The 25472-nt window shown below is 37.6% G+C and overlaps 1 protein-coding gene across 1 annotated transcript; it reads left to right on the top strand.

The window, feature by feature from the left end:
• Positions 1-288: 288 nt before the first annotated feature.
• On the top strand, positions 289-23990 carry LOC579671 (isoleucine--tRNA ligase, mitochondrial). The gene is made up of 21 exons (XM_779775.5): positions 289-529; positions 1850-1972; positions 2869-3028; positions 3607-3679; positions 5147-5222; positions 6164-6213; positions 6920-7029; positions 8728-8934; positions 9466-9635; positions 9942-10032; positions 12004-12155; positions 12813-12973; positions 13788-13890; positions 16131-16221; positions 17164-17272; positions 17977-18079; positions 18720-19075; positions 20017-20165; positions 21061-21251; positions 22679-22820; positions 23598-23990. Exons 1-21 carry the CDS (start codon positions 350-352, stop codon positions 23741-23743), a joined length of 2943 nt encoding a protein of 980 aa, XP_784868.3. The 5' UTR covers positions 289-349; the 3' UTR covers positions 23744-23990.
• Positions 23991-25472: the final 1482 nt, after the last annotated feature.

Genomic DNA, 25472 nt, shown 5'->3' with positions numbered 1-25472 from the left:
CCCTCCCCTGGATCCGCCACTGATTAAAGCTGCCTTTTTTGAGGAACCGTTTAGTGTGTAGAATAACTAAATAATGAATATGATATGGCGTTTCAATCCAATGACCGACTTAATAATATTTGTATATGTGCTAAGAGACCGTAGAGATCGACGGTCTTTCATATCAGGCGCTATTTAAATCCAGATTATTATTATTATTACTCAAATCAATCTAATTTAATCCAATCAAATCCGGTCATCCAATCTCAACATTTGATGTCACAAAATAATGTGAAAATAAGTCTTGTAAAGAATCTAGAATACTCGTGTGAATTCACGTGTGATAACAGTGCTCGAGACCGCCGTCAAAATGCAACTTTATAAAGAAGCAACACGGACAATTCAACGATTTAAAGAGTGTTGTGGATTGTTGAGGTTCCATCAAACTCTCAGACGTCATAAAAGTAGTAGATACAGCGACACGTTGAATTTACCAAACACTTCTTTTGAGCTATGGGGTGCAGGAAAGAGGGAGCAGTCAGTTCAATCGGTACGTTGCTTTATTATCCCCCGGCGCTCCAGGCAGCGTGCACATGCCTAGCTTGTTCCACGGTGATGGGGCTTTCATTTCAGTCCCATATACCTGATATGATGTCGCACGTATTAAACTGACAATGTCTACTGACTGAGCTCCTCGGGATAAACCGAAAGGCAAAAGCTTCAGTCTCGGATGTTTCTCTGATGTCACTCATTGCAACATAAGTTTACTTCAACAATTAATTGCTTCTCAGATTAGTAAACACTTCAGAACATCTTAAAAATGCTTCAAACAAGACTAAAAAAATGAATAAAAAAGATACTAAAAGTAAAAATGATCAAAAATGCTTTATTTGCAGAATATCTAGTCCAAGGCCAAGGTCACCATTGATTTAAAGCTCATTTTGTAGAATTTTAGGCCTTTTTTCGGGACAAGGCAATCCTTTTTCCAACCATGTCATGTGTATGTACAGCAGCCGAGAAGTGGAGATATCGCGATCTCGGCCACCGACGTACAGCTGTTGCATGTACACACGGCACTTAGAACTTCCCGCACTGAGCGCTGTACAGTGAGTAAACGCGCTCCCATTGGCTGATCTGCTCGAGCGGTTTCAAATTAAAGTGAGAGAAGGCCCACTTAAAGGTACTTGGCCTTCTGTTCATGTATGTCCCATTTGCAGGCCAAAAAAACGAAAAGGTTAAATATCAACGGCATTTGAAAGACAATACTGTCTACTTCAGAACTTCCCTCAAAACGAAAGGGCTTGAAAATGGCATTTAATGGAAAAATAATGACTATTGTAGAATCGACACACTGCTAATGTTTAAATTTCACAGATCTATAGGATATACAATGTATGTACATGACAAATTCATAATTCCTGCAAAGTTCTACAGAATTTGATGTTGGCTGCAAAGGGGATATATTTCTAAGCAGAGATCGCAATGGTGCTGACCATACAAAATCTTACATTACAAATTAACACACTGACATGTCATGCTTTGCAGGGAAAAAATACTTTAAAAATTTTGAGGGCTACTTTTCAAGCTTGCTTGCATGAAAGTAACGCTCATTAATTTGTTTTGCATTGAACTCTATGCAAATTTTTCGGGGCTCATTTATGACTTTCGGAGGCTCCTATTAGCTTTTAGGGCGGATAATTTGCCCCGAGCCTCATGTATTTTTTTCACTGATGCTTTATACAGGTGTCACACTTCACACATAACTGACGCACACTACATAAGCATACATTTGTAGGTAACACATTTAATAGATTTGTATACAATTTTCCTAATGACCTACATGTATATACTGTATCTATGTTTGTACCAGGCTTGTGGATTCAGTGAGCTGTATGCGTGGCAGAGGGACAGTCTGAGAGAGAAGAATTTTACCTTACATGATGGTCCACCATACGCTAATGGAGATGTGCACGTTGGTCATGCTTTGAATAAGGTAAGCATTTTTATGGACCATCCTATACTTTATGCAATATGAATGTTGGTTGTGCTGTGAATTAATAGGTAACTTTTGTATGGACCATCCTGGGGGGTGTTTCATTAAGCTGTTCGTAAAGTCACGCATGACTTTAAGAACAACTTGAATATGAAGTGCCAGATAGGATGCCCAAAGTTTTTCCTGAAGTTTTCATGAAGTTTGACTATATTTCCAATAAAAAGGTAACCTCAATTGAATTATGGCAAAAATTATACTTTTTTATTAAAAATGTTTTTTATAATAAGAAAGTCAATCTACATCTGCACAGTTCAACTTTAGTTGATGCAGTTAAAACATGATTGAGCATCCTATTTGGCTTTCATATACATGTAAGTCATTCGTAAAGTCATGCATAACTTTATGAACAGCTTTATGAAACACCCCCCTGGACTTAATGAGATATAAATGTTGGTCATGCTGTATTTTTTTTTGTATGGACCACTCTATACTTTATGATATAATAACAATAATATTTTTGCTTATACACTGTACATGTACATGTATAGCGCTTAATACGTCAGGAATGTCTGAGTTTCTAAGCGCTATACATTATTACCCTGGTCATTGGATTCTGGCTTGCCCGCACACAATGTAGGCACTTTCTCCACTCCCTGGGGAGCATTCCAACAAGAGCTACTAGGCTCAAATCGCTAAGCATACCACATTGGCTTTCTCATCCTACTGGGTGCCCGACACCTGTACATGTACATGTATATTAAGGCCTATGGGATTGAGAGAAGTTACAAAATGGATGAGAGGTTGCGAAATTGAAAATTCCTATCCTATTGTGGATCCTACTGCCCCAGGCTAATCTTGCAACTCAAAGATCTCACCAATTTTTTTATTTTGATTAGATTCTGAAAGATATCATCAACCGTTACAAGTTGATGAGAGGATACAAGGTTCACTATGTACCTGGATGGGACTGCCATGGACTTCCCATTGAACTCAAAGCTCTCACAGAGTCCAAGGAAGATTTTAGAAAGCTTTCTGCTTTGCAAATTAGATATCAAGGTAAGAACATGTTGTCTATCTTTAAATAAAAGGTATACGTATACCAATCACCTAAAAATATAACTTGTGAACAGGAAGAATATTTCAAAGTTTACCTAACATGGGCTGAAGGATAATGAAAGAAATGAAGTATATATCAAGCCTTTTGCAGGGAACGCAAGTCGGCCCTGCGTTCCGCGCTGCGCCGTATTCTTTGTGATGGATTACGGATGCGTTGATTAGTTTACTTGCCAGTCACTTGTTGTTGATTGAGAATGTATGTAAACTTGCAATATCAGCACATTTGAAGCTCATATTTTTAATATAAAATAGCAACATTGAATCCTTAATATACAGGACGAAATATTTATTTTAGGTGTTTACTTAAGGGGGAAGTCCAGCCTAATATTAACTTGGTTTAATAGCAAATTGGCAATACTGTGATGGTCTTGTGAGCTCTTCTCCAATTTGCTCCGTACAGACAATTTCAAAAACTTTCAATCTCTTTAATAGTTATTGATGACAGAACAGATTCTTTTTTTACAGGGGTAGTATAAAAAATAAAAATAATACATGTCATACTCTTTATAATTATTCAGCTAGAAAATTTGCATTGAAAGCGATTGAGAGCCAGATGACTGCATTCAAGAGATGGGGGATCATGGCAGACTGGTGAGTCACTTTAAATCCCCTCACAACAAAACTTGTCATCAGTGACAAATGACAATTTGTGTTACAAGCACAGAAATCCTTGCTTCTGATTGGTTATCAGCAGATTTCTCCCTGATTTTTAGCTCATCCGGACCGAAGGGCCTGATGGGCTTATGCCATGCCGTGGCGTCCGTTGTCCGTCGTTCCGTCCGTCCGTCCGTCCGTCCACAGTTTTCAAAATGCTTCTTCTTCGTTATTTTTCAACCGATTTTGATTCTGATTGTTTCATATGATAGGGCTAGCAAGGGGATTTAAAAGTTCTCCACCGAATCGTGAAATTCATTATCTATGTTAATTTATGCAGAGCTAACTTTGGTACACTAAACTTCTACACCGAATTCGAAATTGTTCTCCATTAACTAGTTATGGTAATTTATGCAAATTTATTCCAAAAATAACAAAAATTGCTTCTTCTCCCTCATTTCTTGACCGATTTTGGTTTGGTTTGCCTTATCTGGTAGAGCTAAATTTGGAACACTAAACTTGTATTCAGAATTTTGAGATTTTGCTCCATTGATTATTTATGGTATTTTATGCAAATGAAATGAAATTATGTCCCTTCCAGGTCATCAAATTTTTATATTTTGACCAGTTCAAAAGTGTACCGCATAAAATTTACGATATTTTTTGCTGCGAGATGCGGATGAGCGCTACGTCATTGACGTTCTGGTTGTCATTTGTCATTGAAAAAAGGCTTTGTGAAACGGGTCCCTGATTTATTCAGATTTAAATATTCTTGAGGTTGGTTGATAATTCTCTCCTGTAGAGTACTTAATCACACATCAGTGCAATGCATTGGGGTTAAGCTTACATGTATGGTTAGGGGAAGTATTAGGTTTATGGCTTGGGTTAGGGTCAAGTTTGGGGGTTAGGATTAGGGTTGGGGTTATAGTTTGGGTTAGGGTTACAGTTAGTGTAAGGGTTAGGAGTAGGGTTATGAGGAGGATTAGGCTAAGGTTCTGGTCAGGGTTAGAGTCAGAATGAGGGTTAGGGTTGAGGTTAGGGGTAGGATAAGGATAAATGTTAAGGTTAGGTTTAAGTTTAGGGTTAGGGTTGGGATCGAGTGTGTCAATCGGGGGGGGGGGGGGGCATGTCCCCCGATGTTTGTCAGAAAATAAGAGGGACCACCAGGGAGCAACGATTTTGTATACAAAATCTCACAAATTGGTCAATAGAATAGTGCCTCTTACCCCCTTTTTTGGGATCCTTAACTTATTTTAGATGAATAAGATAAAAACTAGATTTCTGATGCATCAGGTATTTGTGCTGGTTCCTCATGATTCAAAATTTCAGGTTTACCACAATACAATTTAATACATCTTTTAGTAAGAAATATACATGTACAACCATTTTCATAATTTCATATGAATTTTTTCTATGATAAACGTAATGACCATTTCTATGTTTTCTGGTTTTGTCTTTTGACAGGGATAATTGTTACTACACATTCGACAAAGAATATGAAGCGTCACAACTACAACTCTTCCATGACATGTATCAGAAGGTATGATACAATGACTGTGTTCCTACATGTTTACCTGAGTTTTTAAAATAGATTTGACATTTAAAGATACTACATGTATTTTCCTTTTGCAGCCAACATCAAATTCTGTAGAACTTTGCAGAAATTATGAATATGTCATGTATGTCCTATAATCTGTGAAATTTAAACGTTAGCAGTGTCCTAATATTCAAATTATGCAAGGAAACCGTTTACTTGCTAGATTTCACTGTCAGACACTATTGAGTGACTGACTGGCTTTTTTTTTGGGGGGGGGGGAATAACATGCTGTACATAAAATGAGTTGTAAAGGGTACATGGTCATTTGTCTACATCAATAACACACTTCTTGTAATGGCCATAATTAAACTGATTGAATCTTTGCACAGCATAAAACGTACGACTATTGGTACAATGGTCTGAAAATCAGACTATTACTTCAGACTCTATAGCTCTTAGTCGATTCGACAGCTAAATAGTCGTTATTTTCCCACTTAAAGACATTTTCAAGCCCCCCCTTTTCTTAGGAAATTGGAATTGGAATTTAACCTTTTCATTTTTGTGGCCTGCAAATGGGACATACGTGTAGTACATTTCAAGGGGAAGTCCACTCTGATATTAAATTATTTTTGATAGAAGCAGCAGAATGAGAGAAACAGGCCAGTGAAAGTTTTAGCAAAAACCGATTGACAATAAGAAAGTTGATGAGTATTTGATGGTGCGATCAATCAAACACAAATTGGCAAATCTGTGACTTAAATTGCGAGCTCCTCTCCCATTTGCCCTGTACTAAAGGCCAAACAATGAAAAGGTTAAATTATGTAGTACTCGCATGTTAGTTCTGTTTTTTTTTTTGGGGGGGGGAGACAGGCATATGAACTTGATGATGTGTAATTTCTTAATTGAAGTGGAATCCTTTTATATTATATTTCTCTTACCATTAGGGTTTCATCTATAGGGACGTAAAACCTGTCAACTGGTCTCCATCATCAAGGTAATATTGTCACATGGTTGTCACATGATTGTCACGTGATTGTCACATGATTGTCACATGATTTATCAAGGAATTCCACAGTTTGTGTGATGATACACATGTCATCTGCAAAATGAATAACCCGTGTTAGGGGGATTGGCTAGTCATTCACATAGATGTGAAAAAGGTTGGGTCCCAGGACACATCCTTGGGGTAACCCATTCTTTTATACAATGTTTACATATTTGCAGTTTAAAAAGAATGTATGGGGAAAGTTGCTTACATTGGTTGTAGATAATGATGGTAGTAGTATGGTAGTTGAACATTCCTATTACAGATCAAGTTTCTGATAAAGTATTGTGTAGAACTTCAAAAGTAGAGGCTGAGAAGGACTACCGGTACATCTAGCGATTGAACCCTGGCTCATATCATTATCAAGAGATTATAAATAAATGATCATTTACTTGGTTTTCATAGAAATCATTCTTGCATGGATGACATGTTAATCATCAACAATGGATTTAGAACCTACAGTAGTCCGTCTTATTGTGTTGGAGTATACATATATTTCACATACAATGTACACATTGTCAATGTAATGAAAGTCAGCTAATGTCAGCCTACTGCTTGTTGAAATAGTCGACCGATACTTTGTGATCAATATCTTTTGCAATTAAAACTCCTCCTGAAACTGATCAAGTTTCTGATTTTGTGAATTGGTTTGCAGAACTGCACTAGCTGAGGCTGAATTGGAATACAACCCTCATCATATCTCGCCAGCCATCTATGTCAAGTTTTCCATCCATGCTCCATCAACTCTGCTAGCTGATGCCTTGGGTAAGCCCCCCCCCCCCCCCCAAGATGTTGTATCTCCCTTTTGGTGCCAAAACATGGGTTGGTCAGAATTTTTTTTTTTAAACTTTTTTTTCTTTATTTTCTCCCTCTGTGGGCTGATATTTCTCAGTTTTGAATGCTTTAATTTGTTTCCTTCTCTAAAAACGGTTTAAAAAAAAAACTTTTTTAAAAAGCCAACCGTAGATTTCAAGATTTTTGAGTTGGTCGCAAAGGACAATTTTTTTTAAAGGCCAAAAGGTGATCTTGTTTGCTTCCTACTGATAAGTACTACTTTGTAGTGAAGGGTTTGTGCTGACAAGGATTTTTTTGTATCTTACCATTTCTGCAAAAGTACCTGACTGACTCATATTCCTACATGGTCAATCCAAAACTTTAGCAATTAACGCGTCTCATAAAATGCACGCTAATATAGTTGCTTATGAGCTTATAATGACTGTATATATGAAAACGATATGCCTCCCATTCAACCCATCCAAATTATTGTTTGAAATCTCTTTGGTTGCTGTCTTAAGTTTAGGGTAAATAATTTAGCCAAAAACTTCAACTGGATACCCAAGTATTTTACCTGGGCCGAAAGCTATGTAAAATACTCATATTTCTGACAAAAGTATTGGATTGAATGCAGACCTTGGTAGGATGCAAATGCTAGAATGCTCCATAGAGGAGCGGAGAGTTTACACTGTAAAGTGCAGAATCATAATTGAATCCAGTGACTGGGGTAATAATACATTGTGATCATTTTGGTCTTATGATAATTATCATAATAATTTGGTCTTGATAATTTGAGATAGCCACCTCAGCACTAATACTGCTCTTCCCGCGGATGCTGCAGTTATTACCAGCATTGCCAGGTACCCATTTAATACACCATGGTTGAGAGAGACAAATTTGGGTTAACACCTTGTCCAAAAGAGGAATTAAAACACTAAGCAAAGATCGATTCCTGGACCTCTTGTATGCTCCTATGGGAGTCAAGAGCCTTACCAATATATCACAGTGCTTTCAACGTGTTCTGGGAAGACACTACAGTGTATGTTTGTAGGTTTGTTTGTTTTACCTGACTGCTAAGAAAGCATGTGTATGCTTGTAAGTAAGCAACCAGGGTGACTTTAAATCCTCTCTAACGGCCTTGGAAATGAGAATTAATGCCTTACCAAAGGGAACTAGCACATTGAATTGGTTTTTAACCCGGGACATTTAGGTTGGGAGACCACTGCTCTACAACTGAGCCATCGTGCCTTGTGCTTATGTACTTGAAACTAGAGCTTGTAGTAGCATTCTCTTCATTTAATTTGCCATTGAACATGTATATTGAAATGATAATATTCAAATAATACACAGCCGTGAGGGCATTAGTAAGAATTACCCACACAAGGTACCGTTGGAACAGTCTGTTTGGACTGTTTTGAAGGTACCGAGTGTGGGTAATTTTACTAATGCCCGAACAAAATGCTGTGTATTATTTGTTTTATAAGATTATGTTGTATTTGTTATATCAAATGACGTTTTATAACATGGCTTTACTAATGACCGGTCATGTGACTTGGATAATGACCGGTCATTATCCAAATTACGTGTTAGGCAAAATAAATGCCTGGTCACGTGTACGCTATGAACCAATCATTTGATCAGGATCCACGTCATCATCTTATAAAGATTATTGTTTGAATTATCTTGCAGGCAATACAGACAATGCAGCTGTTGTTATATGGACTACAACCCCCTGGACTATTCCAGCCAATCAGGCGGTCTGTTACATGGCTGATAAAGACTACTGCTTGTTGGAATGCAAGGGGACTGATGATAGACTGATAATTGCTTCCGATAGAGTAGCAGATCTGAAAGAAGTTTGGGGAAGAGATCTCAGGATTATTACGACTTTCTCAGGTAGATATAAAGAAACTAAAATAAATTCATTTCTAAAAGATCTGTAAATAATATCAGTATTATTTATAAATAGGGCTGACTAATCAAAATCAATCAAAATTCATATTCCTATAACAAATCTATAAATAAAAAATACATAATTGCTTTAGATCTTTATATTTTTTAACATCGTGATATAGAATATTGAATCAAGTGTCTCATTGGTTTATAAAAATAAAATTGAGAAAATACAGTTTATGATAACAAAATGTTTTTTGGTCGATTAATATTTGATAAGTTTGTCAATGCTGATTACCTTTTTTGATAATAAAGGAGACAGAAAGACATAGAAAGAGAGAGAGAGAGAGAGAAAGAGAAGGGGGAGACAAACAGAGAGAGAGAGAGAGAGAGAGAGAGAGAGAGAGAGAGGTTACTAGAGAAACATTGTAACCCAACATTTTGACATTTTATTTGTATAGTTGGTTTTGAGGATAAAAGTGATGCGGTGATTGTTTTACGTATCTACCTCTCCTTTTTTCACCTTGTGTACAGGAAGATGCCTTGAAGGGTGTTCCCTGTATCATCCGTTGGATCCATGTCATCATGTGCCATTACTTGCTGCTAACCATGTCAAGATGGGTTTGGGTACCGGTCTGATTCACACTGCCCCAGCACATGGTGCAGAAGACTATGGAGTAGCAATACAGCACAACCTCAAAGTGGTACGTAGCTGTTCAAAACTATGAAGCAGTTTACTTTTGTCATCATTAAACCCTTTGATTTACAAATACTCATGATGAAGATGATGATGATATTGATGATGATGATAATGGTGATGATGATGATGATGATGATGATGGTGAGGATGATGATGATGGTGATGATGGTGATGGTGATGAGGATGAATGATGATGATGCTGGTGATGATGATGATGATGATGACGATGATTATGATGACAATGATTATGATGATGAAGATGATGGATGATGACGATGATGATTTTTATTATTGTGATTATTATCATCAGACATGCCAGGTAGACAGCGAGGGGTTCTATACCGATGATTTAAGGGAGGAACTGAGAGGAAAGAATGTTCTTCTGGATGCAAACCAAACAGGTACGATATTGCTGTGACGCTGTCACTCTAACAGGTACGATGGTGCTGTGACACTGTCACTCAAACAGGTACGATGGTGCTGTGACGCTGTCTCTCAAACACGGAAGCTTAGGTCACTATTAAGTGCTTGTTCAGATATTGCGCGTTAAACCTACGCAAAAAGCTGCCACGCTCTTCTCCCATATGGCTTCATCAGGTAGCGTCTTCAGGCAAACGCGTCGTCTCCCAGGATGAAGTAAGGGATGTCCGGGTTCTGGTCATCGTTCAGCAGAGAGCATGGTAGTGGCAACCCTATCCGGCCTTCTTTGAGGAGTTCACTGAGTTGCGATTCATAGATTTTGGCATCAGACATGTGTCCCACTCCACCAACTTCAATCCATATGAAACGATACTGGGCACCCACCAAAGCGAGGAGAGGGATACTGATAAAACCCCTAGTGGTTGTGGTACAAGGGGCCTGTGTTGGGTGGCTTCCTGGTGGCAATATGCTTCCCGTCCAGAGGCACATTCCACTTGTCTTCAAACTCCTGGGCAAGGGCTCTCTACTCATCGGGCGTCACAAGAATGGTGAACACTTCGTCATTGTAGGCTTCCAAGATGGCCTTGCACACTTCTGGTACCATGTAGCAGATGGCTGCCTTACTGCACCGGAAAGTATAGGAGAGAGACAAGTAATTAATAATAATAATAATACACAACATTTATTAGGCGCTTAATACGGGTGTCTCTAAGCAAACCATTGTCTGACTACAAAATTATTTACCAAAATTTATAATAAACACACAAATTATTAATCTGTTCTTTATTCAATAAATCATGCATATATAATAATAAAAATGAGATCAAACATACATAAGGTCAAACATAGGATCAAACATAAGATCAAACGAACAAGGAATAAGAGGGTGTGCACCTCCTTTGACCGACTCACAACTGCAGAATATCAGTCATGAATTAAAAAGGTGCGTTTTCAGCAAGTAATTGTCCCCAGGGGCCAGATGTCTCAGAGTCACTGACAGCTTTAGTCCAGCTGGTCGGGCAGTGCGAAACTTCCTGTCTTGTCTCTAGATGGCTGGCGTTACTCTTTCCAGGATATCATCCAAGAGCTTTGGAGGCATCCTCAGATAGTTCTCCGGTGCGGAGCTCTCTGGTGAGAAATGTTGGCCCAGCTACTGTCTTCCGATAACCATTCAGGCACCCACATGGATCTTGACCTTCTCATCCGCCTTCTTCCTGCCTGCTGCACTCTGGCCATCCCTCTCTGCTGGCCGCCTTCTTGCTGATGCAAAGACTAGATGTATGTACCCAGCAAACATGCGAACACAAAATCTTCTTCATCTTGGGCATTCATGATGTTGTCTCGTCAAATCTCAGGGTACAATGATTGCTATTGCTTGGGAGGCCTTCTTTTTATACTGAGGGCACAAACGTGCTCCAAAGCTGCCATGTCCCACGTTTCATAAACAGCTTTAAAGAAAATTTTCACTGTGTGAACGTAGTTTATACGATGTTCGGATAGATTTGAAGTCGCGATTCATGTGCCGTTCAAAGCTGGCTGCAGATACGAAGTCTGTATCTAGAGAGCTTGACATTATGTGTGTGAACGGTTATACGTGTTTAAACTGGATGGAGCGTGCGCTTTGTTTGATATGACCTGACCTTCAATGCGCAATGGGACTACTGCACATTTTAAGAGCAGTTAATCACCAAATGATCGCACCAAAATTTCTGTGTGTGAATGATGTCGTATGTAAAGCTGATTCGTTTAAGGCTCTTTAAACGAATCAGCTTTAAAGAATTTTTCTCGTTTGTGAAGAGGCTGAGGGTCCAGATATGGAAAAAAAGGGAAATTGAATTGTATTTAGGGCCTGATGTATACCATTTACTGTCTACAAACTGGTATGTTGCAAAGATCTATGCAGTGATATTTACTGCTGATGTTACATGTATGTATTGTTTTGTTTTGTACAGTAATCGACATGCTGGCATCATCCAAGAATCTACTTCATCAGGAGGACTATGAACATAGTTACCCATATGACTGGAGAACTAAGAAACCTATCATCATCAGGGCTAGTAAACAGTGGTTTATCAATACTGCTAGTCTTCGAGATACAGCCTCGGTAAGTCTAATAGTCAAATGGTTTATCAATAATGCTAGTCTTAGAGACACGGCCTCAGTAAGTCTAGTAGATAATGGTGCACCATTTTCCATTTGTGCTATGTTTTATACTTTCATATTTTCTTTATATTTTGAATGTTATTACAGTATGTCAATTTAGATGTCATTTGGATATATATATATGTTATGATAAAGCCTTCTTCTGAATAGTTACTAGGCTATTGCATTCCCCAATCAACTATAATTTTTAGTGTGACTTCATGCAACTTTGATTGTTTCGTTTTATCAACATGTATGTATTTATCAATGTTTTGTGTTTAAAACTGATTTTTGTATTACTGAATCAGTTATTGTTATTGTGTTTTTTTCCTCATAAAATACTAATTCATAATAATTACTTTTACACATGGGCCTACACCCTACAAGCTCTGCTTTTTAGTGGGCCCTCCTTTCCCTTTCAATTTCATGTTTATTTTTTTAATGTATTGTATTGTGCAAATTGATCTATATGTATATGAATATGTGAATATGTTAAAATGTACCATCAATGTAAATATGAACAATTGAAAGAGGAAATTACATCTTTTGTCTTTATAAATATTTTCATGATGATTGAAATAAATGTCAATTCAATTCATTTGACTGCTGTTTGTTGTAGGAGTGTCTAGATGAGATCGATATGAGACCAGTGTATGGAAGAGCTACAATGCGAACTCAGCTGGCAGCTAGGACCTTTTGGTGTATATCACGGCAAAGAGTCTGGGGCGTACCCATCCCTGTTGTCTATAACAAACATACCGATGAGCCTATACTTACCAAGTAAGTTGAAGGAAAGTAGTTCAGTGAGGTGATTTTTATTTGATTCATTTCTGATATTGAGACAGGGTGACTCATTATCACCAATAATGGTGGTCTTCCATGAGGCCCTGTTACATATTGTTTTTTTGTTTATTTGTTTGTCTAATTATTACCAATGACTTTAACAAATATTAATAACAAAATCTTGAACATAAATTCATAACAGCAATAAACAACAAATAAGAACAACCCTCTCTCTCTCTCTCTCACACATGGTGCACCCGCAAACCTACTGTATAAATAAGAACATGTATAAAAATATAATTGATTTTAAGAATAGTTCAAGTAATATATCTGCTGATCGCTTTTTAAAATAGAGACATTGTCGATGTATTCCTGTCATCTAGACAAACATTATGGCTTGTCCCACGTAACAACACATAATGTATGCAATTCACATCCTGACTATTGAAATACAATTATTTGTAACAGGTGAATTAAATAATTGTAATGAGGCACTCAAAGATTTGAGCATTAAATTTGATTACATTATGAAAATGGCCTATTTACCAGAGCTCTTATGTAGCTTTTCAGAGAAAATAGATATAATGATGTTGTTAAAGTGGTATATTTCTCTATACTCGTTTTATGTTGTATGTATCATGTCACATGTATATCTCATTTATTTTTTCTCTGTGAATAATGCATGTAAAAGCAACAAATTTCCTTTTGGACCAATAAAATCTGAATTTAATTGAATTGAATTTATGTAAATTGCTCACGGTCCCCATGGATTTTTGTCACTGATGTGTCTATTTTGTTTGTTGTTACCTAGGGAACTTGTAGATCATGTGACTGATCTAGTGATGCATCATGGGAGTGATTGCTGGTGGAAGCTGAGCAAAGATCAAATAGTTCCTCAGAATATTTTAAATCAGGTATGCTATTTATTTTCATTCTTTTACTGATCTTTCGATTTGACCACTTGACTGCGTACCACGTACATGTACGTGCTTAGGGCATTTAACTTTCAAGACCATAGCACTGCATGATGCCTAGCCCTAACTGTGTAATTAGCACTGCAATGATGTTATACAGGTCTTGAACAGTAGATTGCGCTCTTTCAACAAAAATCCGTCCTTTTTGTGTACAGCGTACAGTTTTTGTATCGTTTTTTGTACAGTACAAAAATGCTGTTGCACAGGGGGTATGAACGCGTTGTAAGCCAATAGCAGACAAGTGGTTAAACTCACAACACTACATAAATAATCACATGTGGAGGTGCAGGTGTTGTGGTGTAGTGGTTCATTCATCTGATTGTCAATCCTGGGTAATAGGCAGTTCCAGGTATTTCCTTTTGAAATTGCCAACCCTGGGTTATAGGCAAGTTTAATATACACATGTACTGTACATTTTATCTCCTCATTCAGTCAAAGTATATTAATATTAGTCAAACTTTATGCAAGGTAGTTGATAATGTTGATGACCTTGCTTTAAAGGGAATGGGTAGTCAGTTTCCATGTGCAGAAGGTCGTAATTCGCTGACACCAGACTTGGTGGAAATACCATTAATGGGAGTACAAATCTGCACACAGCAAACCCGTTGGCCAGTCAAGAATTACCCCCTAGTCTCTCGGAGCATGCTCGGAGATTTCTCGGGTGAAGGAAAGCAGAGCATTACATAAGGACTAATGGTCATAAAACTCAAGGCTAACCCTGGTGATTGACAACACCTGTTATTAGGTAAACACCCGAACGGTGTCGAATTCCCCATGAGAGCTGACTTCTATGTGACTTTAAAGTGACTCAGTATCTTTGCCTCAAGGGGCAGTTACACTGTCATCCAAACACGCCAAAAAATGCCAAACCGGAGCCTGGCCGCGATGTTACCAAGGGCAACTACGCTTTACCGGCAGACATGCCAAGCCCCAAACATTCCAAAACGAAGTGTGATCTTTTGGCGTGTTTTGGCGTGTTTTGGCGTGTTTGGCAAGTATAACCGCTCGCAGTTGTAACATCGCGATGTTAGGCACGTGACTTCCGGCACTTCCGGATTGTTACCCGCGCTCTTTTAAACCACGTTCTTCCCGTGTGATATTTATAGCATTTCCATCGTCGCGCGTGTTATCCGTTCATTCAGCTCCGTTTGTTCCAATTCCGTTAACTCATCCTTTATTCAATCTTCGTTATTCCCGTCTGGCCATATCTGTCTAGTAGTAGTATTTGAGTGTTTTGTTAGATTAATTAATATGGAAGTGAACAATTCCCATTGGACTGATGATGAGATGAAGTTCTTGATTTCGATGTGGAGGCAGGGAGAGCTCCTCCACCAGACTTCCAAGCGTCCCTGCAAACGTGGGGAAAAGGGCTTCAGAGAAATGAGTGAAAGCATGAAATTAACAATTAACAACGATGATTTTCTTAACCTTCCCATATCGTTTTTACTACTAGATTTCGATTGAATTTGGGAAAACTGAATCAGCAGCCGTAGTCCGTACTTCGTAACTTATCCACTCTTGCCTCGAATACTACACGCGAGATAAACAAAACATATCGCATGCATGCGCATGGGATGTATCGCTATTTAGCTAGCTATAGCGCTAGCTGGAAATTGCGCGCGCTAAAAATCTTATAGCAGGCCGGGGTCAAAGGTCGGGAAGACTGCACATGCGCATTACCAACCGAAACACGCCAAAACATCGCTGAACAGCTCCGTCGGTGATGTTTCAGCACAAGTGTAACCGGGTGCACGAAACATCGCGACTTTTCAAAATGAGGTATTTGACAGTATAAATGCGCCTTATGATTCTGAAACAAAATCCTGGATTCAGCTCATACAGTAATTATAAAGCTTTAGGTCAGTCAGGAATCCCATGACTTTTACAAGCCTGTCTGATTATCAAGATTTTTATGATTGGAAATCAAAATAAAATTTTGCTTTTTCCTAATGGTTTTTATAATACTACAGACTATTGGGGCTTTGTTGAGGCACTTCATGATTATTTTGAAGTGCAATTTTTTTAGGGCTTCAATATGACACCATATCACAGACACTGATAATACATAAGGCCATGCATCTCGGATTTACAACATTGTTAAACGATGCCTTTAAGTGAAGAATTTTGTACAGTCTTTCTTTAATTCACTCTGCTGTGGTTTTGTGTTTCTTTTTCTCCAGTTTGATCTCTGTCTAGATGACGTAGTGCTGGGTGAAGACATCTTGGATATTTGGTTTGATAGTGGTACTTCATGGTCTCATGTTTTAAAAGGTAAGAATGTGTCACTAAATGCAAATAAATCCTTTTTCTAAGACAATTTGAACATTGGTTTCCCCACTTGAATAAGAGCAGAGCTACCAAGTGTCACGCATTATGCGTGACAGTCTCGCATCGAGGGTCTGAAAACGCTGTCACGCATGGCAACCATTTTTGTCATGCATCAGGGCCAGACTGGGAAAAAAGAAAAAAGGTAGTAATTGCTAGACTACGTACAGGCCGACCGCCTGGAGGTCTCCGCTATACTCCTCGCTATGGGTGGCCCTTGCCTTCAAAACGCGTGCGAAGACCATAAGTCTGAGCATCTGAATGTTCTCTCATTTTTCAGGGTAAAGTCTATGCAACATTACCATTAGTGCTTTATAGTGTAAACTGCTAGAACCAAAATTCACATCCTGAAATGATGAAAGCATCAAATGGCATAATTTTGATAGGTGTAATTCGCTCTCAGTCTCGCATCACGAGATGCAGGGGAGAAAATGCATGCTGTTCGCCTTGTTAGTATACTGGCGTCGTCCCATGAATATTACTATCCAAAAAAGAATTTCCAACAGATGGAACCAAACTTTGTATCTAAAGGCATTTCCAAACAGGATGGAGTTCCCCTTTAAGCCAGTAATGATTGGGTGTAGATGTAGATTGCCGGTGTTTGTTGGTGTTTGTTGGTGTAGTGTGTTACTGATTAATCTGCATAATTTTGTATTTTGTTATTGCAATTGTTTATACAAAAGTTTTTATAAACTTTTATCGTAGATTCCGTTTTTTCTCTTACTATGTATATTTGCCATTTTTGTATATATTATAATATTGTTTTATGCTTGAGAAAAATTAAAAAACTGAACTGAACTGAACTGAGATGTAACCTTTTTTTAGACCTCCATCCACATAGTCCTTCTCAGAAAGCTAGTTTTGCTTTGTTATTTTTGTGTAATATAGATGCAGGCCATCAGGCTGATGTTTATATAGAGGGTGAGGATCAATATGGAGCATGGTTCCAGACCAGTTTACTCACCAGCGTAGCTGCACAAGGCACTGCTCCTTATAGGTGAGAAATGGTTTCAGTCTTAAAAGACTCTATATGTACTATACCGATGGGTCTCTTACAGAAAGCCTATAAAAGTAATGTTCATTAAAGACTAAAAAACTTGAAACTTGAATTTTAAGAATTGGCAAGATTGGCAAAAATTCCACGTGGGATTGAAAAAGAATGTTGAATTTCTCTAATTTTGCAGCAGTTTCTTGTTTCAGAATGGCACTTTGAATGTGCATGATTGCTTTAATAGCTCCATTTGACCTTGAACCTGAAACCCTGTCAAAACATGTTGCTATTCATCAATATATATATGAATATATATGTAGCGATCAGTAGTACATTGCCTAACTCTTATGATCCATGTAGCGATCAGTAGTACATTGCCTAACTCTTATGATCCATGTAGCGATCAGTAGTACATTGCCTAACTCTTATGATCCATGTAGCGATCAGTAGTACATTGCCTAACTCTTATGATCCATGTAGCGATCAGTAGTACATTGCCTAACTCTTATGATCCATGTAGCGATCAGTAGTACATTGCCTAACTCTTATGATCCATGTAGCGATCAGTAGTGCATTGCTTAACTCTTATGATCCATGTAGCGATCAGTAGTGCATTGCCTAACTCTTATGATCCATGTAGCGATCAGTAGTACATTGCCTAACTCTTATGAACAGCTGATTCTTTATACACCCATCTTTATTTCATCAAGGTCTGTTTTGGTACACGGGTTTGCATTAGATGCAGAAGGACGTAAGATGTCAAAATCCCTCGGGAACGTTGTTAACCCTGATGTCATTGTGGGCGGTGGGAAGGTTAGTCTATACAATACATGTTTCCCCCTTCCTCCCTTCATTTGATGTGATTTGAATTTATTCAGACAAAATTTAATATCATACTCATACAGAGTAGAAAAACTGCATAATTTAGTTTCTTTCTCCAGTTATTTCTTCTTCTGTCTTTTTCTTCCTTTTCTCCTCTCTTTCTCTCTCTCTCTCTCTCTGTCTTTCCCTCTCCCTCCCTTCTCCCTAAGTCTCTTTAATGTTTTGTCAATCTTACCCTCCCTTTCCCTTTCTTTCTTTCTCTCTCCCGTCTTTGTATATTTGCTGTTTCTCCTTGTCCATGTAGTCTCCTTACCCTGTATTGTATAATGTATTAAATATTTTGCTATGATTACAGTGAGAAGGGAAACAGAACATGGAAAAGCAAAGGAAGGGGGGGGGGTTAGACTTACAAAGTGTTAAGAGAGATATAGGGAAGGAAAGGAGAGAGAGAGAGAGAGAGAGAGAGGAAGAGAGAGAAAGAGAGAGAGAAAGAAAGAAAGAAAAAGAATAAAGTAAAAAGGAAAAAAAAGGAAGAGAGTTTACTGTGTAAATTATATGATTTAGTACTTCAATATTAAATGTGATAAGGATTCTGCAGTAATACTTCAATGCTCTGATTTTGATTTGACAGAACAAAAAGAAGGAGCCAGCTTACGGAGCAGACGTTCTAAGATGGCGAATGGCTGACTCTGATTGGATGGGTCGTATCAACGTCGGACCTGACCTCTTTGCAATGACCAATCAGAACATCATAAAGCTACGCAATACATTCCGCTACTTCCTAGGAAACCTGTCCGACTTCAAGCCAAGCGAGGGTGCAGTTGAGACGACACCGTTGGATCGATACATGCTTCATCTGCTTCATGAATACAGTGATCACGTGACGAGAGCGTATGAGGATTATGAATTCAGTGAAGTGACAAGAAGCGCTATGGATCTGGTTCATAACAAGATTTCGTCTTTTTATCTAGAGACAGTGAAGGATAGGTGAGTGCTCCACAGAATTACAATGGGTTTTTACAGACGTGTATCAATCAGATATGATTATTTACTTCTGGGGACCGACCTTTAAATGTCACCATCCGAAAGACGTGAGTTTTGAACCTGCGTTCTTGGCTGAATCAGTTTATAACTTCCACTTTTAGCTGGATTACAGGCGCACGCCACAACGCCTGGTTAATCACAATGACTCTTAAACCTTGTTCAAATATGCAGTGGTATACTGCAGCGTTTTTTTTCTCCTTCATGATGACTGTAGTATGCTTCATATTTCCTACCTTATGAATCAGAGCTAAGTAAATATGGTCGGGACTTTTGTTGCACGCAGTTGCCTATAAAATTAACTATAATATTGTATGTAACATTTTAAATACTAAATATTAATACTAAAATTAAATGACAGTAGCAAAACTGACCAATTAACTAAAACATATGTTACGATCAACATGTATAGAACATAATAATTTGTAAAGGGGAATAAAAGTTTAGAAATGGAGTATCCCTTATGGGGCTAAATTACATGTACAGCATAAGATGCTATATTCATACCCACAATTTCCAGAGTGTATGCGAGATACATGAGATGTTCTCAAGGGGTGGTATTCTTGAAAGCGGACTAACTTTAGTCCATGGTTTAATCCACCGAATAAGTATGGAATGCCAAGTGTCCATATGAATATAGTTTTTGAATAATTTGATATGTCCCTAAATTACCATGATAACATAAGTATATCATGCATATAGTTGTATTGCTGTTTATTAATTATGTTATTACATTTTGTTTTAATTTAGTGACAGATTAAATTATTCAAAAACATATTCATATGTTGGCATTCCTTACTTAGTCGCTGGATTAAACCATGGACTAAAGTTAGTCCTCTTTCGAGAATACCACCCAAGGAGTCTGACCTTTATTATGTATCTTTCAGGTTATACTGTGAGAGAGGAGATAGTGAGAAGAGACGTTCATGTCAGACAGTACTCCATCATATGCTGGAGGTCATCTCAAGGTCGTTAGCTCCCATCGTACCACATCTAGCAGAAGAAGTACATCTTCATTACTCCAAACAACAAGAAGGTACATGTACCTAAAGTCAGAGGGGGAAATATCTTCCTAGTATATTAATATTTGTGGAGTTTAAAGCACCTTGAGCATTTAATTAAAATGGATAATGGCGCTATATAAATCTCATGTATTATTATTATTATTACAACTAGGCGTTGTGGCGTGCGCCTGTAATCCAGCTAAAAAGTGGAAGTTACAAACTGATTCAGCCGAGGACGCAGGTTCGAAACTGAGTCACGTCTTTTGGATGGTGACGTTTAACGGTCGGTCCCAGACGTAAATAATCATATCTGATTGATACACGTCTGTAAAAACCCAATACACACACACACACACATTATTATTACAAAGTTTTGGGAAATTTTTAAAAATTGGCTGGATAGTGATTCTATACAATTTCGATTTATTTGGATGCCCCTGTGGATGTATTATAAGCACTCGGAAATTTAGCCCCCAAAACACTTCTGCTTTCGAGAAAAATTGAATATTAAAATTTACCGGTTCTCCCTGTAATTTTGGATAAATTTCAAATAGCAACTACAGCCATATAATGGTAGCTGCGACCATGAAAATCTCAGAATATGCAGTTGTGGTATATAATTTCCAAACGGGAATAGCCAATTGGTCAATTTTAGTCAAGAAGCATTGTTTTATAGCTCAAATAATATCTTGACCTTGAGAGGGAGCTATACATCATGAAGAATTTATTATTTACAATTTCATCACTTTAAACTCGATTTTAACCGCGACAACTATCACAGAATATTGTAAAATCGCATATGCTTCCAATATGTTTATTTGCACCAAATTCATGAGCCCATACCAAAACTTTGTAATACCTTTAAGATCCTCAGTCCGTTGATGTTTCCACTAGTCCACAACACCTCTGTTTTGATTTATACTTTAGGAGCAGGAAGTGTGTTCAAATCTGGCTGGATGACCCCTGACCCTGAGTGGTATCAACCTCATCTAGCGAACCAATGGGACGCCCTCACAGTCCTACGAGAGACATACCACAGTGCCATCCAGGCTCCCAAGAGCAGAGAGTATGATGTCTCTATCTACACACAGGATGCCCAAGTGCTACATCTTCTCCAGGTAAAAGATCCCTGAATATCATTCCTTGTTTCACATCAGTTATGACATGACAGAAATTCTCTAAATGTGATTCCTTGCTGTAGCCCACTCTTATTTTATGATTATTTATGATTTATTTTATGATTATTGTTTTTTCAACTGAAAATCTACTTGTTTAAAAACGTTTACTAATGTCATTTAAACTGTATTATTGTACTCATCAAAATTTAATTACATTACTGTACTTTTACATAATTTGCCTTCATTTCTCTGTAATTGATGTTTATAATGATTGATTATTATTAATCTTGTCCTTATTTTGAAATTTCTTTAGTTAATGAATTAGTAGTTATGTGTAATTTTGTTGTATTAATATTGTAAAGCGCATTGTTATTTTCTTTGAAGATGAAACGCGCTATAGAAGCCTAGGTTATTATTATAATCCAGTTTCTATTCAATTGTTTTTTTGTTTTTGTTTAATGTTAAAATTTAGGATTATTATTCTAATGTTGACTGAGAAAAGCGAATTGATTTACTGATGAGGTATGTCAAGTTAGTCAGTTTAGTAGTTATAAGACTTGTATATTTCTCTTTGTTGATTCCTTTAATGTGATTATATTTCTCGTCATTCATGCTTGTACAGCATATAGAGAAACTTTAGTTTATTATGCGCTTTATAAATACTGTATTATTATTATAATTAACAGTTCTCTTTATAAAGGGACCTTGTAATTTGATGGTGACCTTTTCAAAGGCACTACCGGTAGATCATTGACTTGACTTTGAATGCAGAACCTCCCAGTTACAAGACCATTACTTTACCCCTTACTCAACATACCTGTTCTGTAATATTGATTTCCTCAACAAAATAATAGCTTTCAGGCGTAAGATTATATAATATAATCACGGCAGTAAACATTGACAGCGTTTGTGTTCAAGAGTAGACATAAAATTGTCAGAGATTCAAGTGTAGATTCCGCTGTATTGTCCTTTTGATAGCTTTTTTGATGTCTCTACAATATTTTTTTTAAATAGAGATCAATCAATCGATCTTATTAACAGGGTGAAAGCCACAAATATGTTTAAATAATTGAAATTTCTCCCAGGAAGCATTACATTTATAAAAGTTATTATTGTCCTATGGCGGACTAATGAATATTAATAAGTCAGAATGAATCAGGAGAGCTTGGGTATTTGTTTCTAGTTCATCATGACTGTGCCATGGACCAGTAATGTCCTGGTGGTAGAGTTGCTGCCCGGCAAGCAGTAGATGCAGGTTCAAGTCCTGCTGGTTCCAAGATTTTTTTCTGACTTGTTGACTTCAACACAGATCAATCGATCTTATTAACAGGGTGTAAGCCACAAATATGTTTAAATAATTGAAATTTCTCCCAGGAAGCATTACATTTATAAGAGTTAACATTATTTTTTCTCCTACATATCAACAGTTACTTCAAGAAGAAGAGACCAGCTGCGAATCAGATCTGTCTGAGTTTCTGATGTCATCCTTCACAACTATTGCCATGGGAAACCCTCCAATAGATATTCCAGATGGATGTAAGGTGGTATCTACACAGCTTCCTATACCAGGTATAAACATCCAACTTGTACAATTTGTGTTCTTTTGAAATGTTTCATGTTAGAAATTATGGCAGGAGATGGGAGGATTTGATGAACAGAAGGATTTGAAGAAAGGAGGGGTTCATTCACTTGACTCTCAATCCAAGTATCAAAGGTTCAAATCCCACTCTGGCACTTTGGCAAAACATTATCCACGTTTGCCACTCTTCTTGTAAATGGAAAGCTTGCAATTCATGGGGTAATAATTGCAGGGCCATCAGGAAGAACAGCATTGGTGCTGATGAGGCTTCCCTGGGTAAAAAAAGTTATTGTTATTATTATATCCCATGGGCCTGAGAAGATTTTCCTGTTAAATCTTCAGATTTATAAAAGTCTCAACTACAGAATCAATTGCATTCCACTTCCTCTTGTTTGAGATCTAGATCAAATGTAATAATAAATTCCAGCCCAAAAGGCATTAAATTTTTTCTTCTCACCTTATTTATTACATTAGAAATAGCAAATCAGGTGAAGTGTTCAATTACAATCAGAAAACATCTGTTTGATCTGGCCTATCGATAATTGTTCTCTTTCTCTTTGCTGTTGTTGTGTGCAAGTGTTTTATGTGATTCTTTTTTTACCACTAGTGTGTCTTGAAAAATTGATTTCAAATGGATTTGGCACCTGACAAGTCTCATATGTTATTATTGATTTTATTATTATACAGATGATATGAGTATTTTGATGTCAAATGGATTTGGCACCTGACAAGTCTTATATGTTATTATTGATTTTATTATTATACAGATGATCTGACCAAGCTAATGACGTGTAGTCTCGTCATCCAGCCTGCTACCCATTTTCGTTGCAATCGATGCAGGAAGCACACTGCCATGGAAGCTAACAGACTCTGTGTACGCTGTACCTCATCTCTTACTCAAGGCTGGGAATGAGTCTAATGACGTGTAGTCTCTTCATCCAGCCTGCTACCCATTTTCGTTGCAATCGATGCAGGAAGCACACTGCCTTGGAAGCTAACAGACTCTGTGTACGCTGTACCTCATCTCTTACTCAAGGTTGGGAATGAGTCTAATTGCTTGTAGTCCCTTTATCTCACAAGGTGCTCATATTCATAGAGGTGTCGTGAACGAGTGGATATGTCACCGGACTTAGGATCACAAGGTCTGCGGTTCAAGTCCCACTGCGTTTGCCACTCTCCACCCAGGTGTTAAATGGGTACCCAGTAGGATGCGAAAGCTAATGTGCTCAGATTAGCAAGTGCTTGTAAAAAAAGACGCCTGGCTGGAATGCTCCCCAGGGAGTGGAGAATGTGCCAACATTGTGTGCGGGTAAGCCTGAATCTGATGACCAGGGTAATAATATTTATATCTGTAAAGCGCTTTGAGAGGGCCTTCGAAAAGCGCTATATAAGAACTAGCTACTATTATTATTATTATTGCAGTAGATGAACCTTCAAGCCTCGTTCAAACATCACGGTTTGGGTGCCTCATATGATATTTGGACGAGGCTATAAAATGCAGGTTTCAGGGTTGTGGTTAAAATTATATCTGCTGCCCTCAAGCCATTTGTAGCAAGTGGGGTCTGATTTTAAGCACTTCAGCGACTGGGGATAGAATGATTGAAGTTAATAGAAGTACTTTGTAGGCATCTTAAAATCTTGTCCTGATATGATGAGGCGAGAGTGAATGGCAATTACAAGCATCAAAGTTCCTACTCGTATTCACGAGCTCTGTGCTATAAGATACAGATATATGAAGCATTTACACTTACGTCATTACCAAAACAGAAATGCATTATTTTACCTTGGCTTATCATGTATGATGAATGGTGTTTAACCCTATAGCCCGGGCTATTTTGAAACTGCATAACCCAGGGGGGGGGGGGGGGGGGGGGGGGCTTCTAATGTAGTTTGCTCAGTATTGTCAACGTCTGTAAAATTGCACCTGGCTGAAATGCTCCCCAGGGAGTGGAGAATGTGTATACATTGTGTGCAGGCATGCCTGAATCGATGACGGGGGTAATGATATATCTATAAAGCACTCATAGACATTGTTGATGTATTAAACGCTATAAAAATGTGGAATATTATTAATAATATTAATATTTATACTTGTTCTTAGTATTGTTATTTTTATAAATTTTGATAAAGATTCAAACAGCTTATTGAAAAACAAAGTTTGTATTTCATTGAACACAATAATAAGTTTTGCTTATCTCACAAAGTTTTGCCTCATACAAAGCTTTATATTTGAAATTTGATGGCACACTGTAGCTTAAAGATTACAATCGATCAACAAGAAAACAAAGTTCAAAGTATAGTGACTTGTGTTAGAAACTTTTCTTTATTTGTGTGGAACAGTGAAGAATTCACAGAAATTACCAACATTTGAATTGATCGTAATATTTATGTTACAATATAATATCATTCATAATCTCAAAATGTACAGAACACTCATGCAAGACACTTGGATTGATATATGTATATACATCATTAAAACATCATGAAATGCATGTAGAATCACCATATTCACAGGAGAGATGCTTTTCATCGTACATATCACTGGCCATCATTTGTAAAGATTAATTTCTACCTCCAGTGCATCATAATAAGAATTTCTAGCTAATATGTACATACATCAACTGTGCTTGATAAAGGCTTGT

The sequence above is a fragment of the Strongylocentrotus purpuratus genome, unplaced genomic scaffold (genome assembly GCF_000002235.5).
Source record: "Strongylocentrotus purpuratus isolate Spur 01 unplaced genomic scaffold, Spur_5.0 spur5_scaffold_17, whole genome shotgun sequence".
NCBI lineage: Eukaryota > Metazoa > Echinodermata > Echinoidea > Camarodonta > Strongylocentrotidae > Strongylocentrotus > Strongylocentrotus purpuratus.
This window is presented reverse-complemented; position numbering and strand designations above follow the sequence as displayed.

Excerpts from the sequence above, each read along its gene's own strand:
- LOC579671 (XM_779775.5), top strand. The coding sequence starts at position 350 with ATGCAACTTTATAAAGAAGCAACACGGACAATTCAACGATTTAAAGAG. Across the intron at positions 1,973-2,868 it reads TTGGTCATGCTTTGAATAAG|ATTCTGAAAGATATCATCAA; the intron begins GTAAGCATTTTT and ends TATTTTGATTAG. Across the intron at positions 12,156-12,812 it reads GTCTTCGAGATACAGCCTCG|GAGTGTCTAGATGAGATCGA; the intron begins GTAAGTCTAATA and ends TGTTTGTTGTAG.